Source organism: Nyctibius grandis, chromosome 7, assembly GCF_013368605.1.
Source record: "Nyctibius grandis isolate bNycGra1 chromosome 7, bNycGra1.pri, whole genome shotgun sequence".
Taxonomy (NCBI): domain Eukaryota; kingdom Metazoa; phylum Chordata; class Aves; order Nyctibiiformes; family Nyctibiidae; genus Nyctibius; species Nyctibius grandis.
The window spans coordinates 3,367,055-3,383,865 of NC_090664.1; the positions used below are offsets into that span (position 1 = coordinate 3,367,055).

The 16,811-nt window shown below is 45.5% G+C and overlaps 1 protein-coding gene across 2 annotated transcripts in view; it reads right to left on the reverse strand.

Moving 5' to 3' along the window:
• Nucleotides 1-11,940: 11,940 nt before the first annotated feature.
• The window catches only part of SEPTIN7 (septin 7), a 64,186-nt gene continuing 59,315 nt past the window's right edge, over nt 11,941-16,811 (reverse strand). For both annotated transcript variants that reach the window (XM_068404643.1, XM_068404642.1), the window contains 3 exons: nt 15,501-15,636; nt 13,549-13,688; nt 11,941-12,963 (listed from right to left, as the gene is read on the reverse strand). In XM_068404643.1, coding sequence (XP_068260744.1) covers nt 12,924-12,963; nt 13,549-13,688; nt 15,501-15,636 — 316 coding nt within the window. In that variant the 3' untranslated portion in view covers nt 11,941-12,923. The remainder of the gene's footprint in view (nt 12,964-13,548; nt 13,689-15,500; nt 15,637-16,811) is intronic.

The window sequence follows — 16,811 nt, forward strand, 5'->3', positions numbered from 1 at the left end:
GCCAGCACTCGCGCAGCTCCTGCAGCCAGCGCTCGCTTTGGCTCGCTGCCTCTCGCGGGCAGGCGGGGATGGGGATTTGGGGACATTTACAGTTTTGGGAGGGAAGGTTTGAACTCTTAGTGAGGTCTGATTTGAGGAAAGCTGTGATCAGCCTCATTGAGGATTAAGCCCTTCAGGCTAAGCGTGGGCACCCAAAAGACCAAAGCAACCCACGTCTGTAACCACGCCAGAGCCCCTTGTCCCACGCCTCCCCGCGGCAAGGGAAGGGTTGTTCATTGCTTTTCCTCTGCCTGCAGGTCACGCTGACCGAAGCTGTACCATCACCACGAAGGAAGTCAACAGGAACACGGAGGAAGAAGAAGAAATTCCCGTAAACACCACTGGCTGCTGCTAAAATTAAACAGGAAGGATGCTGGTTCCTAATTTACTATTCCTTCCTGCGCTTTCCCATCTGGCGGGCTCATGCCAGCGCTGTGAGAGCGGCTCCCTGGAATGGACAGATTTCTGCAACAGCTGTTCTGGGAGGGTGGCAAGCTGACATCGCACAGCATGTAGATAGAGATTTTTTTAAGTTATTTGGCTTCCCCCATCCTTGCACATTAGCTGAGATAACACCAGTGAGTGCTGCTGGGAGACCTCACGTCGAAGTGCAGAGCGGGGTTGGGGTGCTGTCTCCCCGTTATGGGTATCTCAGCCACCTCAGCTGGGAGAAGAGACCTTTTTCCCCGTGTGAGGAGCAGCATTTTTCACAGGCTAATGCCTTCCTAAGGTAGAAACTCAAACTCCAGAGCTGCCAAGGACACAGCGTTCATCGTGATGTTTCCTTGGCTGCAGCCCTGCTGCCTTCCCTGGCTGGGGAAGGGGCCAAGCGCCTTTTCCAGGAGTTAACGAGAAGCTGACTACTGATAAATCAGCCTCCCAACGCTCCTCATTGCTCCGTGCTCCCTGTTGGGCCTGGGAAAGCAACCACAGAAGATACGCCAGCATCACTCCGGGGGGTTCAAGAGCCATTACTGGTTTTGGGCAGCACTGGTGAGAGGCAATGCCTCTTGCTGATGGCCGAGCCTGAGGTCTCAGCACAGCCCAGCTGCTTCGGTGCTTTTTTGGCCAGGCACCTACCAAATCCGCTTGCATTTATACCGGGGAGGCACAGGGCCGCTGCCGGGCTCCAAGCAGCCAGAGGAAGCGTTTGCAGGAAGCCGGGGATGAGCAAAGCCAAGGCCGCGCCGCGCCGGGGCCTGCGGGAAGGCCCAGTTGCCTACGACAGCTCCTGCGGCTCGTCAGAGTGGGATCACACGAGTCCTTCTGCCTGCTCTCACCCACCGTTTATATCGGAGACTGGCTTTCCTTCTCCTGCCATCTTCATTTTAGTATTGTTAGAAAGTAATTACAACCGAAATAAAGGCGGATTAAGCTCGTGGTTAACGAAAGGCTGTTTATACAACAGGAAAGAAATCCTGCAGCGCGCTCGCTTTCCTATGTAAAAGATTTTTCCCAAGCTTTTACTCCCAGACTTTGCCTGTAATGCGTGTGGCATCCCTCATTTTTCCTTGTTTTTTTTTTTTGTTCCTCTGCATTTGCCAAGCATCTTTCCTCCGGGGCAGGGCAAGCTCCCCCTCATCCCCAGGCATTTCCTAGGGGGGGGTCCCAAATTGATATGCTGCATTGGGATGGTGCAGAGCACCAGAGCTCTGGAAGGGCAGAGACTCCCCCCCTGCCCCACCCTGCCCCATGAGGAAAAAAAACCAGCTTTTTCCCCACTACATTATTTCCTTGGAAATATTATATGCATGGGACGAGTCTGTTCAGACCTTTTCTGACCATTAAAACACCCTTTCTCATATAAAGCATTGGTGTCCTAGACCAGTGGAGGCTGGTCCAGCCCTGCCTTTACCCTGCTCTCAGCCAACCTCGCGAATTCAGAGCACTCTCTTTGGCCACGCAGATTCAGTCAGGCTCTTGAAGACACAGCCAGATGTAGAGCTGGCCAAAAACCAGCAAGTGAGAGACAGGGTGATGGACCTTCAGCAGCGCTCAGCACCCCAAACCCAGCCTCCCTGTCCCCATGCCTCTACCCTCCCTTGTGTGACAGAGAAAACCACACTTGGGGGGGGGTCACTGAGGGACCAATCCCTCCCAGACAGCCACTGGGACCCTCACATGCATTTCCCTTGTCCAACTCGGTTTTCATGCAGAAATTCAACAAGGCCAAGTACAAGGTCCTGCACGTGGGTCGGGGCAATCCCAAGCACAAATACAGGCTGGGCGGAGAATGGATTGAGAGCAGCCCTGAGAAGAAGGACTTGGGGGTGATGGTTGAGGAGAAGCTCAACACGAGCCGGCAGTGCATGCTTGCAGCCCAGAAGCCAACCATGTCCTGGGCTGCATCAAAAGCAGTGTGGCCAGCAGGTCAAGGGAGGGGATTCTGCCCCTCTAATCCGCTCTCTTGAGACCACACCTGGAGTCCTGCGTCCAGATCTGGGGCCCCCAACATAAGAAGGACATGGAGCTGTTGGAGCAAGTCCAGAGGAGGCCACGAAGATGCTCAGAGGGCTGGAGCACCTCTGCTATGGAGACAGGCTGAGAGAGCTGGGGCTGTTCAGCCTGGAGAAGAGAAGGCTCCGGGGAGACCTTATAGCACCTTCCAGTACCTGAAGGGGCTACAGGAAAGGTGGAGAGGGACTTTTTACAAAGGCATGTAGTGGCAGGAGATGCAGGCGCTGGCCCCCAGATCCCGAATTAGGTCAGTGGAGTTGTAACATCTGGCAACGCAGCCGCCTTTCCGCGGGGATTAGGCACAAGCGCCGCTCAGACGCCGTGACGTAAAGACCCCGAGATGCGGCTGGTGGATGCTGGCGGGTCTGAACATCTGCGCTCTCCCTGCGCCCAAGGGGCTGCTCTGGGGAGGAGGGACCCTGCACTCATCCACCCCACACTCTTCTTCCAGCTGTGGCTCTGGCCTCCCCAAAGGACATCACCCTCCCAGGGGTTGCTGCTGGGTCGGTCACCTGCGAGGCATTGCAGCGGCACGGGAGGAACAGCAGCAGCAAACGTGAGCAAACCTCCCCCGGGAACCTGCTGGTAATGAGGCAATTACCTGAAAAGGCTGAGAGCTACCCCAGGAGGTCAAGAAACCCGGCTCAGTGATGGGACGAGGCCACGGCCGGTGGGGACACCAGCTGCCGAGGCACGTTCCTGTTCACTGTGCAAAACCAGGGCCAGCTTTTTTTATCCCATATATAAGCACAGAGTATCTCTACATAAGCTCACATAAATAAAGACGCACAGAACAACTTGCTCTTTTGGAGACATTTATCTCGATTAGCACTTTAAGCAGCATTAAAAATCCTTGTTTCTGAGTCACGAGATACCTTTATAAGGTAGTTACATTTTCGGAGTGGTTTTAATTTCTTTTAAGTGCACACAAGGGCAGAAGCAACACTGCCAGGTGGTCCCTTCTTGGCCTTTGGTGATGCTTTCACCAGTCTGGGGTGCTCCACGTGGCTGTGGATTTCAGACCAGTTTAGTTCAGGGTTTTGTCTTTTCCCCTGCCACTGGAGCTGCCCGATGGGCACAGAATAATTCAGGTGGGAAGGCACCATGGGGGGTCTCTGGTCCAACCTCCCACTCAAAGCTCAGAGCAGGGTGCTCAGAGTACCTGAGCCTGTATCCAACCAGGCTGCAACACCTGCAGGGACAGAGCCCGCACAGCCTCCTGGGCACCTGCACAGCCACCCTGGGGCCTCCCTGAACTCGCTGCAGTTCATTGACATCCATCAGGTACTGGGGGGGATGCAGTACCCACACGTGGTCTAACGAGTGCCGAGTAAAGAGGGATAGCCCCTTCGCTCGACCTACGGGCCGTGCTCCTGCCCATAGGAGTGGGATGCTGCTGGTCTCCATCACTGCCAGGGCAGGCTGGGGGCTCACGCTGAGCTCCTGTCCCACCACCCCCAGGCCTTTCCCACAGAGCTGCTCCCCAGCCAGCCCCTCCCCAACATCACTGTCAGGGGTTAATCCTTCCCACCTGCAGCACTTGGCACTTGCCCTCGCTGAATCGCATACGGGTCCTTTCAGCATTTTTTGAAGCCAGGTGAGCCACTTGCCTTTCTCTGGTCACTGGGACCTCCCCTGATCTCCAGGACCTTCCACAGGTTACAGACAGCAGCCAGCCCTCTCCGTGCCCTTGAGCGCACGTGCAGCCCTGCTGCTCAGGCGGGCGTGCGGGGGTCATATTCTCTGCCGTAAGCCCAGACTCGATCCAGCTCCTCCAGACATCCACCAAATGGGACCATCACATCCATCTGGACCAAGCTGCAGCTGCCGCCAGGACTGTGGATTACAAATTGTGGTGCAGGAAGAGCACTTGGAAGAGGAACTGAAATCATCGAGTAGGCAGGAGCAGGTGTGAAGCTCATGCCTTTTCTGGTCATGGAAAATTAAATTTCTAAGTAAATGGGATGATTTGTTTGCCTGCTTTCTCCATGCAACTGCATTTCCCCAGCTTCGTGTGGCTGGGGATGGTCCTTGTAGATGGAAAGACTGGAAGACACGTAAACCCGGTATTTAGGAAGAACAACTTTAATGGTAAGAGCCGATTTTAAAAGGAGGAGTTTGAGGATAGTGGAAAACTGATCAAAGAGTAATACGAAACACATGCCAGAACTACGTCCATGACAAGAGCTGAAGATGAACTAGAAAGTGGAAGCGTGCCTATTGCCAATGCCTGTAACGAGCTCCACTTCTTATAATCACTTCGTGACTTAATGAACTGGCCTCCTCAGCCATATCAAATGAAATCCCCCAGGCTTTCATGCCTCTGCTGTTGACCATCTGTCTTTACAGGCAGAAATATTTTAGTGTCTTTTAAATCAGCATCCTGTTTGTCTCTTCTGCAGTTTCCAGGAATTTCTGGGCTAGCATTTACTGTCTGCACAGCTACAGAGATGATCTTTTGTTATACCAAAATCTTGTGATCCGACTTAATTTTCTGGCTGCTTCTTTCTCCATGACAGGCTCCCTTATTTTGTTAGTTCCTCCACATTCAAAACGATGTGACTTTACCTCTGGCCTTCAACATTATCCATCAATGCTCCAAAGAAGATGACTTTACAGTATATATATTTTTTACAGAATATTTTTCTCTGTTTTTTTTACAGCCCAACCTCACTACGTAGATTTTGCACCATTCCACACAGCAGTTCATCTTCTTCATCCTAAGCAGCTACTCACAGATTTGAAATCTGGAAGTACCAGACAGAATTGCACTACAGTCAGAAGGGGATTTGGTTGGGGATTTTTTGGGGGTTGTTTTGTTGTTGGTGGTGGTGGTTTGTTTAAAATCACTGCATTTTTGGATATCACCAGCTACCTCACGCTTTATACGTGTGAACATCTTGCTTTTGCTGGCTAGAGACATGGAAGACCTGGACAGCAGAGACTGAGTATGCCTCAGAAGGACAACAGATGTAAGGTGAAGGCAGCACATAGAAGAATTAAGACACAAAGATGATTAAGGGGGTGGAACATCTCTCTTATGAGGAGAGGCTGAGGGAGCTGGGTCTCTTTAGCTTGCAGAAGAGGAGACTGAGGGGTGACCTCATTAATGTTTATAAATATGTAAAGGGCAAGTGTCATGAGGATGGAGCCAGGCTCTTCTCCGTGACATCCCTTGACAGGACAAGGGGCAACGGGTGCAAGCTGGAACACAGGAGGTTCCACATAAATACGAGGAAAAACTTCTTCACAGTGAGGGTAACTGGACACTGGGACAGGCTGCCCAGAGAGGTTGTGGAGTCTCCTTCTCTGGAGACATTCAAAACCCGCCTGGACGCGTTCCTGTGTGATATGGTCTAGGTAATCCTGCTCCGGCAGGGGGATTGGACTAGATGATCTTTCGAGGTCCCTTCCAATCCCCAACATTCTGTGATTCTGTGAAGAATTTAACTGGTGTTCTCTTTGATTAATTAGAAATCATACTATTAAACCACTCACTCTGGACCCTGGGCCCTTTGCCTGTATCCTCCTGTGCCAGGAGTGCCATAATTTTAGGCTTCTTTAAGCAGCTCCTGTTTAGAAATTAGCTTTAGCCTTCTCCCTTTTGGGCTCAGTCTCCCTTCCCCATCCCACCAGTCTGAGGCTGAGCAAGGCAGTGGGTGAAGCACACGGAAACAAACAGGGAAGGGGCTCAACAGCTTTACAGCAGCTTTTCCAGATGCTGAGGTTAAAAGACGCCCCAGTTATCAGCTGTGGGCTAGCTACGAGTTTGTGGTCCCAAGGATGGTGGTACAGGCGGGGACCCACACCTGGTGGAGCCAGCTACCTCAGGTCTAACTGCTGCGACATCAACAGGGTGCCAGGATATTTCAAGGTAAAACTTGAATTCATATTCAAAGCGTTTTGTTTGCGACCCATTAAGGCCCACACAAGACTTCAGGAGCTGAACGCTGCTCACCCAGCACAATTACCGGGTGGCTTTGCCTCGCTATCCCCTTGCTCGCTGGAGCAACAAAAACCTCAGTACAAGGAGCTTTTGCAAGCATGGTGGGAAGAGGAGAGGTGAATGGCAGGAGGGGATGATGGGGAGGTGGAGGAGAAGGGCAGGACAGTGGCAACGGGGGCATGAGGCCAAGGGGGGTCTGGGGCAGGGGCAGCCCCATGAGGTCTTTTCCCACAGTCGCTGTAGGAACAGGAGGAGAAGCCAGGGCTGGAGGAGCAAGGCACGGACATGGGGAAGGCAAGCAGGAGACTGGGGAAACAAGGGCTGGATGAGGAGGAGGAGGAAGGTCCCGGAGGCGAGCTGTCACCAAGCTGCCCTGCAGGGAAATGCTGGGAATGGGAAAGTGGAGATGTTTTTCTCACTTGCCCATTTGAGAAGCCATTAAAACGCACACCCACGCACGTCGCCATATTCAGGGAAAGCTTTTTTTCTGCTTCTTCCCCAAACCTACCAAAGTCACCATGTAGGGAAAGCGTTTGTCAGTACCCACAGAAGCATTCCTGCCCGCCCTCACGTACCACTGCCTCACTTCAGATTGTGCTCAGTCAAAGCCGTTTGACCAAGAGGGGCAAAAAACCACCTTCTCCAAACAGGAGCCATAGCTCTGTATTCGATGTGCTTCCCCACTGCGCTCCTGAAGACTTTCCCTTGGAGGCACTGGCAAGGTGCTCCTGAGAAAGGCAGAGGCTGCAAACAGAGCCTGAGATTTCTCCTGCTCCAGGAGAAGAAAATATAAACCCTTTGTGAAACCAGAAGTCGAATTTCATCAGGCAGAAGATGTTGCCACCTGCTGCTTAAACATGGGCAGACATTAGTTTTCCTGGCGTTTGGGTCATTTCTGGGTTTTGAACTATTTTTTAGCCCAGTAAGTCTGGTTGGGGGTGGGTGGGTGGAGGGGGGTAGTACGGCGTGTTCCAGGGACTAACAGCTTTTTTTTGTGCTTGTAACTCAGCTGTCAGCAACTTCTCTTCCACCGTACTGCTGGCAAACACAATGGACCACGAAACACTCCCTTCCCTGCAGTTTCTTCACTGTAATCAGGTTCGCAAATCAGGTGGGCTCCTACAGCAAGCAAACATCACCTGCAAAGCCTTCAGAGGAGCCCAGGGGAGGTAACTCAACTGCCACGTCTTCCCTGGTGCCTCTTAATACAAGGTGCAAGTCTTCAGGGACGATGAGGATCCGGGGTGGCCAAACCTTGGGCACCCAAAAGCAAATTCAAGAGAGAATCACAGAAGGGGTTTTTAAAATTATTTTTAGAGAACGAAAAAAGTGCATAAGCTAAACCGACTAGGAACAGGGGTTGAACTGTTGCCCTTATTTGCAATTCAAAGAATCGGGTCATAGTGCTGAGGATTAGAGCGTACACATTTTGTAGAGGTTTAAAAAAAAAAAGCCCACATTTCTGCGAGAGAGCGGCTTGGCAGGAGGGAGAAACAAAGCAAAACCAGCTGGGGCTGCTCTGCAGACAGAGCTGACGAAGCAGCAGCATGGGGTTGCTGTTCCCCCTGGTGAAACGCCTCCGGGGAAAGATTTGTTCATTACAACCGTCTGGAAAAACTCTCAGCTGCAGATGCAGTCGTGGTGCTGGGACAGCAGGCCAGAGCTGGGGACAGGGCTGAGCAGCCAGACCAGCGCTGTGGCTGGGAAGGGACAGCACGTGGTGATAATGCTACATCCATCCGTGGGGCCAGGGGAGAAACCCCACCGGCGTTTGATGCACAGTCCTGGGGGGAATGGAGCTGCAAAGCCTTGGGAATCACGCTCGTTCAGTCTGAACCTACTTTCTGGTTACCTTCTGTACGGTCTCCGGGCAGGATGAAACTATGCTGCTACTTACTTCTGTAATTGGTTAGTTCTCTGGGAGTTGAACTAGCTCCATGCAGGGTCTAAAACCACCAAAGCAGCAGCAGAGAAGGAAGGAGAGGAGCTCACCAGGACACTCAGCCCCCGAAGCTGGCCAAACCCGTTTCATCCATTTCGACAAGACCCTGCCGTCATCCCCTGCAAGAAAGGTATTTTTTGCTTCTGCAAGGAGATCAGAATTTCTGTTCTCCAGATGGAAAGCTGAAGACTACTGCAATTTAGGTGACTTTCCCAAGTTCTCAAAGGCCTTTATTGGCCAAGTGGAAGCCTGAAGACTGTCACCACGATTCTCAGACTTGGCACATAAGTAAAGCCTTCCTCTAAGCGAGGAACCAGTGGTGTGTTGGTATTCTCATACTTGCTCCACTTAATCTTTGCTAATGCCCACAGGCCAGGGCTGCTTTTGCTGGGAAGAAGGCGGCGGTATCAAATTGTTTCTGAATTTTAACAATGTCTCCTCAGGCATAAGAGAAGATCAGATCAGCAAAGATTTCAGAACTTCTCCATCGTGCCTGCCTTGTGAGAACCACATGGATGGGTCGAGCCTGGGGAGAAGCGATTCGGCAGCTCCCAAAGGAGAGGAGCCAATTATTTTCAAGGTATCTAAATGAGAAGCTCTTGAGAGCAGCAAAGGGATTCCTCTTGCCCCTTGCTGATCTTGATAAACTATATACACCTGCCCTGGTCATGGCAACATGGCTGCTTTTTGCATTTCCCAGCCCGCTTGCAGGTCCCACAGCGCAGATGCCCTCCTGGGATGTCCCAGGCAGCTGTGGATACCTGATGAAGGGATCCAACTCTCTGATCTCACAGCTGTGAGACCATAGGAAGGGAAAGACCTTCTGTTTACTGTGCTGTCTCGCTGCTGTCCGTAGCTAAAGATGGCCAATAACCCGCATCAGCAAACCAAGACGATAGGAACAGTGCTTTGTTCCAGCATAGCAGGTGGTTAGATCTGGAGGGTGTGGGGGAGGAATCCCATTGGCACCCTCTGAAGAAGACCTCTGCCATTTTTACCAGGCTATAGCACACGTTTCTAAAGATGAACATTCGTGACTAATTAGAAGCAAAGGAAGCTGCCAAGAGCAGCAGCTGAGTAGTTCCTGGGAGAAGCAACCATGTGGCAACAGGAAGGCAGGGGCGGGCAAACCCACACCACAGTGCAAAGCCTCCAAAGTGCTCTGGTCCTGAAGGGGCTGGGATGGGCAGCTCATGCCAGACCGAGCAACACAGCAGAGCCTGGTGTCGGGGGCAGGCTATCCTGACAGCTGGCCACCAAACCCACCAGCCAGCCGGCAAAACAGGTACTCCACAGAACACAGGATGAAGCAGGAATGGGTTGTGGAGAAGGGAATAACTGCTGAGCCTTCAACAGCGCAAGGTCAGGAAATGGAGATGCTGGCAGTGGAGAAGCATAACCTGCATTAAGACAGTCTTGGAAACATCAAGGTTAAGGCGGCAGGAAACCCAAGAACTACATGCAAAAGCAACCTCAGCAGCCAGCCCTCGGGGAAAAGCATATCCTTACCGTGGGCACCTAACCCACCTGTCCTCACCACCGAAGCTTGACAATGCTGCACAAGTAGGAAGATGAACCCTTAATATACTGGTTTGCTCCACAAGCTCGGCTACACTTTATTTCCGAAGCATGAACTGGCAATCCAGCCCAACTCTTCATTTCCATATTGATTTATTTGTACTGAAACCTTTAAAAGCGTTAATATTTTAAGCTATTTATATTTAAATCAGATTTAGGGGTTTCTTGAATCAATGAAGATAAAACCAATCCTCAAACAATTAAGAACCTCTTCTTTATCCTTACCCTGGAAGTTATGAAGGGGAAATGTAGATTGCCTCACTCGCTGGGGTGCTAAATTGAGGAATGGTTTTAGTATTGCTCGAGCAGCCTGACCACAAGGAGTACCCTGGAGATACAGGGTCACCTGAACTCAAAGAGGTCCAACATGTGGCCTTTTGAGGAGTCAGAAAGGGCACCAGTTGGTCACTGAGACAAGCCCAGTACTGTCCAGAGATACCTGCATGCAACAGGTTTCTCACCAACTAGCACACACACCACAAAACCTCTGCTGCCCGTTCTTTGTGACATAAATACAGGGACATTTAAGTGCTATTTATTAGCAAGTAAAATGAATTTTGACTTTACAGAAATAACACATTTAAATTATGATTTATTCAGTGCAATAAAAAAAAAAATCCTGGGCTGTATCATAGTACCTCTTTAGCTTATAGACTTTGCAAGCCGCACAGGTTCACGCCTCCGGTTCTCAATTTTTTTTTTTTTTGAAATAAAAAAACCCACCACAACTAGAGAGTACAGAAAGTCTGAAAAAGAATTCTGATTTTTGACAAACTCATACTCTTCTGGTGCAGACCAAACTTACCATAAAAAGCCAAAGCATTTAAGAAACAAGTTAAGAGGCAACAAAAGTCCTCCCAAATGGACAATGTGCCAATTCAGAAGAGAACTCAGAACGCTTGATTTCTATAAGCTTTAACTTCTCACTCAAATACAAATGCTATGTTGTAGAATATCTATGTGCCCTCACACAAAAGATCTAACAAGAGCTTATACTGGTTTCTGATTATCCCAAGTGTGTGTGTGTGGGAGGATAGAGAACAGAAGTGGGGAGAGACAAGCATGATTAAAACAAGTTTCCTGACAAATGAAATCTGTTTCAGAGCCAATGGGAGCACTAAAGCACTCGCACATCCACAGACTGTATATCCCGAGTTTTGAGGAGTCCTAAAAGCAATTCAGAACCTGCAGCTTCTGTCCTGGGTGGTAACTATTACCTGTTCTTTACATTAATCAATTTATTGAATTAAACTGAAAGCTGAGCGGGTGAGGGGCAGACGCAGGCAGTGTACATCCTCCGTCACGTATTAAAAGATCAGAGTTTGCAATTCTGTTTGCTTGCAAAGGAAAGCGATATCCACTCTGTCTTCTCTGAAGAGAGACAGAAGGTATATTTGAAATGAGTTATATGGAGGCCTTTATATAGAGTACCGAAAATGTCTTCATTTCTTTGGGAAGCTAGCTGAATAAATGGTATTTCTGATAAGCACAACGCATGTAAAAGAAAAATGAACAGAGTGATAGCAGGGGTAATACAGGTGACACATGCAAAACACGAGCCACTCTTCATTGTTTCACAGGCAAAGACAGACATTAAAATTCCCCATTAATTTTTTTTTTTTTTAATAACTTACAGACTAACAGGAAGAGGCTGCAAATGCTTTACACCAACCTCACTAAACACACACAAAACCTTGCAGAAGGCACGAGTTCGTGGGCCACAGCACAGAGCGTGCGGACGCTTGGTGCCCTCCTCTGGGCGAGACACGTCCTTGTTTTGCCAACTCACAGCACAGCCACCAAAACTGCATTTTCTAACAACTCCACAATCCACAGGCATTTTTTATACCTTAAACTAATTCCTTGGACAAATCAAAGACACAGATCAATCAAGTTTGGACTGAAGAGAAAAAGCTCAAACACTTCCCAGAAGTCCTGGGCTGTTGAACTCCTTTAAGATTTCTGACACAGCAGCGTGTTACATCACAACATTGTTTATTATGCGACTTTTTACAATACAAACAAAAATACAGAAATGCAGTATATGAATACAGCTAAATGCGAAATGGTGGTGTTCTTCTTGAGGCCGTATTCCCATTTCTAGTAAAATAAAGACAGACTGCACACAGGTAGAAACAGGTCGGTAGTTAACTCCACAATTTTGCCTAGAAATGACCTATAAATGTGCTTTCCTGCTACTTACCATAAAATGTAAAAAGGGAGTTAAAGGAAAGTTTTACTCACTGGTTCCTACCATATGAAAGAAGCTATATTCTATTTAGGAGGGCCAATATATGGAAAAATATCTAAATTAAATGTTATTACAAAAAATGAAGCAGTAATGAGATCCTTCTGGCTAAAGAAGTTACTAAATGAGAATAGTATATATTTAAAGAATCCAAAACATAAAAGGGTTGTTATAAAAAGCTTAGGTGCACTGTAAGCCTACAACTTTTGGTTTTCCATGTGTACTTTTAAACAATGGAAGTGTCAAAAATAGGGTCAACTGTGTTAGACTAAATTACATTATTGTATATGCTGCACTGAATGGAATTGGATTATAATGAGAAGCATCGTTTGCATCATATTATGGCAATTTATCCTCACCAAAAACCGTCTAGAGTCCTTGAACTTTAATATCCTGTAAACCGTCAAACCACCAGAACATGATTGTACAACAGTAAAATGTTTTCTTCTGCATTAAAATGACAGCTGTTTTTTTTTTTAAAAAAAAAAGGAAAAAAGAAAGGTATTTAGAGCTGTTACTTTTCCAAGTACACAACACCCTAGACAATTCAAGGCATCTCATTCTCCATCAAAATTAACAAAAATGTGTCATGCTGTTAAATCCATTACTATGGATACAACTGGTGCAAAATTGGTCAAATGGATCCAACAAACACTGATGTCCAGGCTGGCATATTGGCAACTAATACATAACTGGTGGTCAAAATGATGCATTTAAAATATCTTCCCTTTCTTCTTATTCTTTTCCAAGGTTCTAAAATGATAGTAAAAAAAAGTTTGTTAAATAACGAATGCATGTTCTGATTAAAAAAAAAAATTACTATTATGTATATCTTAAAATATGCATTTTATAAAGCCTTAGTGGTTGCAATACAATGTATGAAAATTTACTGTATATTTTTCTTATATATATATATATATATATAATGAAAATTATGCAGCACATATATGAAAGTCAAGCAATGCATTTATCACTATAATTCCCCTTCCATGAATTAGGAGAATTAAACACACTCATTCTCAAAGCTTTAACTCTTTATCCCTCACATGCTTGATGCAATCCAGCTTTCAAATAGAATTTTTTTTAGATAGATCTAGTTATGTATGGATAGGGTGTTTTTGCAGATCAAAACCTGCTTTAGAAGCTAATAATCTTCCCGATATTTCTGATACATGCTCAACTGTAACTAAAAGCAGTTCAAGATTTTTCTTGGCTTTTAAGTGATACTTCGTAGTGGTCAAATACCACTGACCATTATCATCACAGAAATTGCCTTTTGCTGAAGCAAGAAAGCCACAGAACATTTACTGTGAACTGCAGGACAAGACTCCAGTTTACCTGGAAGAATTCTGTTGTTCCAAAATACGCTGTTGAGCTTCCCAGTTTGCTTTCTCGTCCTCAAACTGGCGACGCTTTTCCTCTAATTCTTTGTGTTGTGCCTCCAAATTCTTTTTCATTTGCTCGTGGCGTCGCTGCAGCTATAGAAAAAGTTATGAGCAGAGTCAGTAAGTACAGAAAACACAGAACTTCTGGACTGTAGTAACAAACATCGGCAACTATGCTAATGCAAGAAAATACAGTAGTATATTTTCTCTTCAGAGAAAGTAACTCTTAGACCAAAGGTATAACCCTGAGGTTACAGGTATGGCCAGTAACAGAAACAAAAAGGGTATTTGTCCCATAGCTTCATTTTAGAGCTAACAGAAAACACCCCAAACGCTGCCCGAGTTACAAACAGGAGTTGTAAGCAGCTACACGTGGCAAGTAAGAGGAAATTCAAGAATACTTTCATATTTGATGCAAATGTTAAGAAGCAAATTGCAGAGCGTTTATCAGTAATGCATAAATTAGCAGCACCTTTGACTTTGTGTGGGGAAAAAAACCCCAAACATTGTTTTCATCCTATGGTATTAACTATATTAAGGATCTATTTAGGAAAACATTATTATTAAGTGGATTAAGTTATTCAGTAATTAAATTAATTACTATTATTATTATTATTGAAGCGAACTATCTACACTGACAGAAGAGTATAAGAAGTCTCTCCCGCAAGTTGATGGGACAGTGACAATCAAACATGTTGCACGTGAGCATGGAGACAGTTAGGAAAAGTGATTCTTTTTGTTTGGTGTAACACGATTTTGAATTGAGTTAAATAAAACTACCTCTCCTTTCTCTCTTGCAAGTCCCTGTGTTACACAAACCCTTCAAAACATATTTCCTTTTACTGTTTTTTTAAAATGCTTTATGCTCAGCACTATTGCCTACTTTTCTACATCTAGAGAAATACAACAGAAGTTTACAAAGTCACAAATGGTGAAGGAAAAAAAGAATTAATTGCATGAACATTTAAGAACTGATATCACAGGATGCACTCGAGTCAAAGTCATGAGGCAGTACGTGAAAAACAAAAAGATTTTTGTTGGTTTGTTTTTCATGTGACAAGGAGAGTGTGGAGGCCAGAAGTATAAGTGGGATCAAAAATATTTGAGACAGAAATTGAGGAAGGATAAATCCAGTGACTAATTAAACAACACGATGCAGATGAAACATCTAGCTTTAATACTGATGTATCTTAGCATTTATATTCTTAGCTGTTCTCTTCTCCAAAAGAAAAAAAAAATCTAGATTGACTCTGATCCAGTCTGCCTTGGCTTCTCACGATGCCTAGGCTGCCAAGCATTTCAACCACCCTTCCAAGTTTCCTCGCTTTCCCTCAAATTTGGAGCCAAACTTTCTTAAGGAACTTTGACAGTTTTGAACTTCTCTATTAGGCTTCTTGCAAAAAGCTGCCTTCTCAAAATTTAAAATTAATTTTCGACTAATTTTCTAGTCGAAAATACAGATGAATCACATCAAATTCCCAAAATGCTTCTTTAATCTGCAAAGCAAATTACCATTACTACATTAGCTTATGTAAACCATGAAAAGTCTCAAGAACTTTTTAAAGCACATGGAAGAAAACAGGCATAAAATATTCCAAAGAAGAGAGAGAAAAATATGGTGAGTAAGAAAGTTAAGGAGTATTTTAACATCCTGTGACTGCGAAAATAAAAAGAGAATGCATGTGAACATTAAAATTACATTTTAATTTTTACATTTTGTCTTTGCTTATATCATTTCAGCAAAGACAACAAGCTGAGAAAGAATAAAAGAGTTGTCTTTAAACATAAAATCTAACTATGGAATCAATTCCTAGACAGAGGCTATGTTACAGAGTCTTGGCAAAAAGAGCCATCCCTACACTTGTTCCTCCTCAAGCACATTGGGGTTTAAGACATTTTGATTACCTCAGCTTCAGAGTCCTTCAGTTTCTGAACCTTTTCTTTGACTTTCATCTCAAACACCTGTTCCATTTCCATCTCCATTTTTTTCATTTTGGCTACGTGCTCCCTCCTTTCCTCCTCCATCTGTGCCAACGGGCTCCTGCCATAAATCCAGAAGAAGAAGTTAGCTAGTAAGAACTTTTTTTGCTGTCTGTTACATTAGGGCATCTGTAAAAAACAAGATAAAAATGCTGAGGCATTAAGATAAATAACATCGCTGTATGCACCGCTAGCTTAAATTCAATTTGCATTATTTTATTAACTGTTTAGTTAAAGCTTTCCTCAAAAAGACATTTCGTCAGTATCTTTTCCTCCCCCACAACTGATTTACATTACATTTAGGTTAACAGAAACTCTTGACTTTCTGTCTTTAGTAGAACCTGGTCACGGGAAGAGAGGAAATCAAAGTTACAACAACCACCAAAAAAATAGCATCTTCCAAGTGATCTTCAGGGTGTCTGTCTTTCCCGTTCAAATATATACAAAAATTAATGGTTATATCAAAAATTTTAGAGTGTTGCAGACAAAAGTCCCATTTCCTCTCTAAATCTTCACTGTTCAAAGTGAGCCCAAGTGTAAGTTAACATTACAACTGTGTTGAACGCTGTGGTCATATTTTTGAAGAGATAGCAACTTTGCAACAAAAAAAAGGTTCAGGCAATTGAACATCAGTATTTCATGAAGTGTTAGCTGGAATATTTTCCTTTAGAAAGCTATTAATAAACTTAATGTATAAAAATAATGTACATTATTTTTAATTTTTCTATACATTTTATGGTAACTTCTTTCCTGGATTCTGCTGAATTTTTAAAGCCGTGTAAGCTTGCTCTCCATGTTATGGCGATACAGGTTTTAAACAGCAAGTTTCACATTAAATACCCAATAAACCAGGATTATTTTGATCTAGTGATGATTGCTAAATGGAGTCTTGTAAGACTTTTCTGCTGTTCAACAAAGAGCAATCAAATGACTGGCCCCTTGTTTCAGTTTTGAGTATATATGGCTTTGAAAAATGACAAAGTTTTAACTATTGTGTTGGTAAAAATGAAGAAATGAATATACAGGGAAACACTGAAGTCAACTAGCAGAGGATATCTACTGTAATGTAGGCAAAAGTCACTCAGACCAGCAAATCCTAGAGGTGGCAAGCCTAAGCCCTATCAAAAATAGTATTTTTCCTTCCAATTCTTAAAAAACAACAACAAAAATCCTGTTCTGATTCAATTCATGCAGAAAAAGCATTCTAAAAGGAGAACGAGTTTACTAATTTTCAGT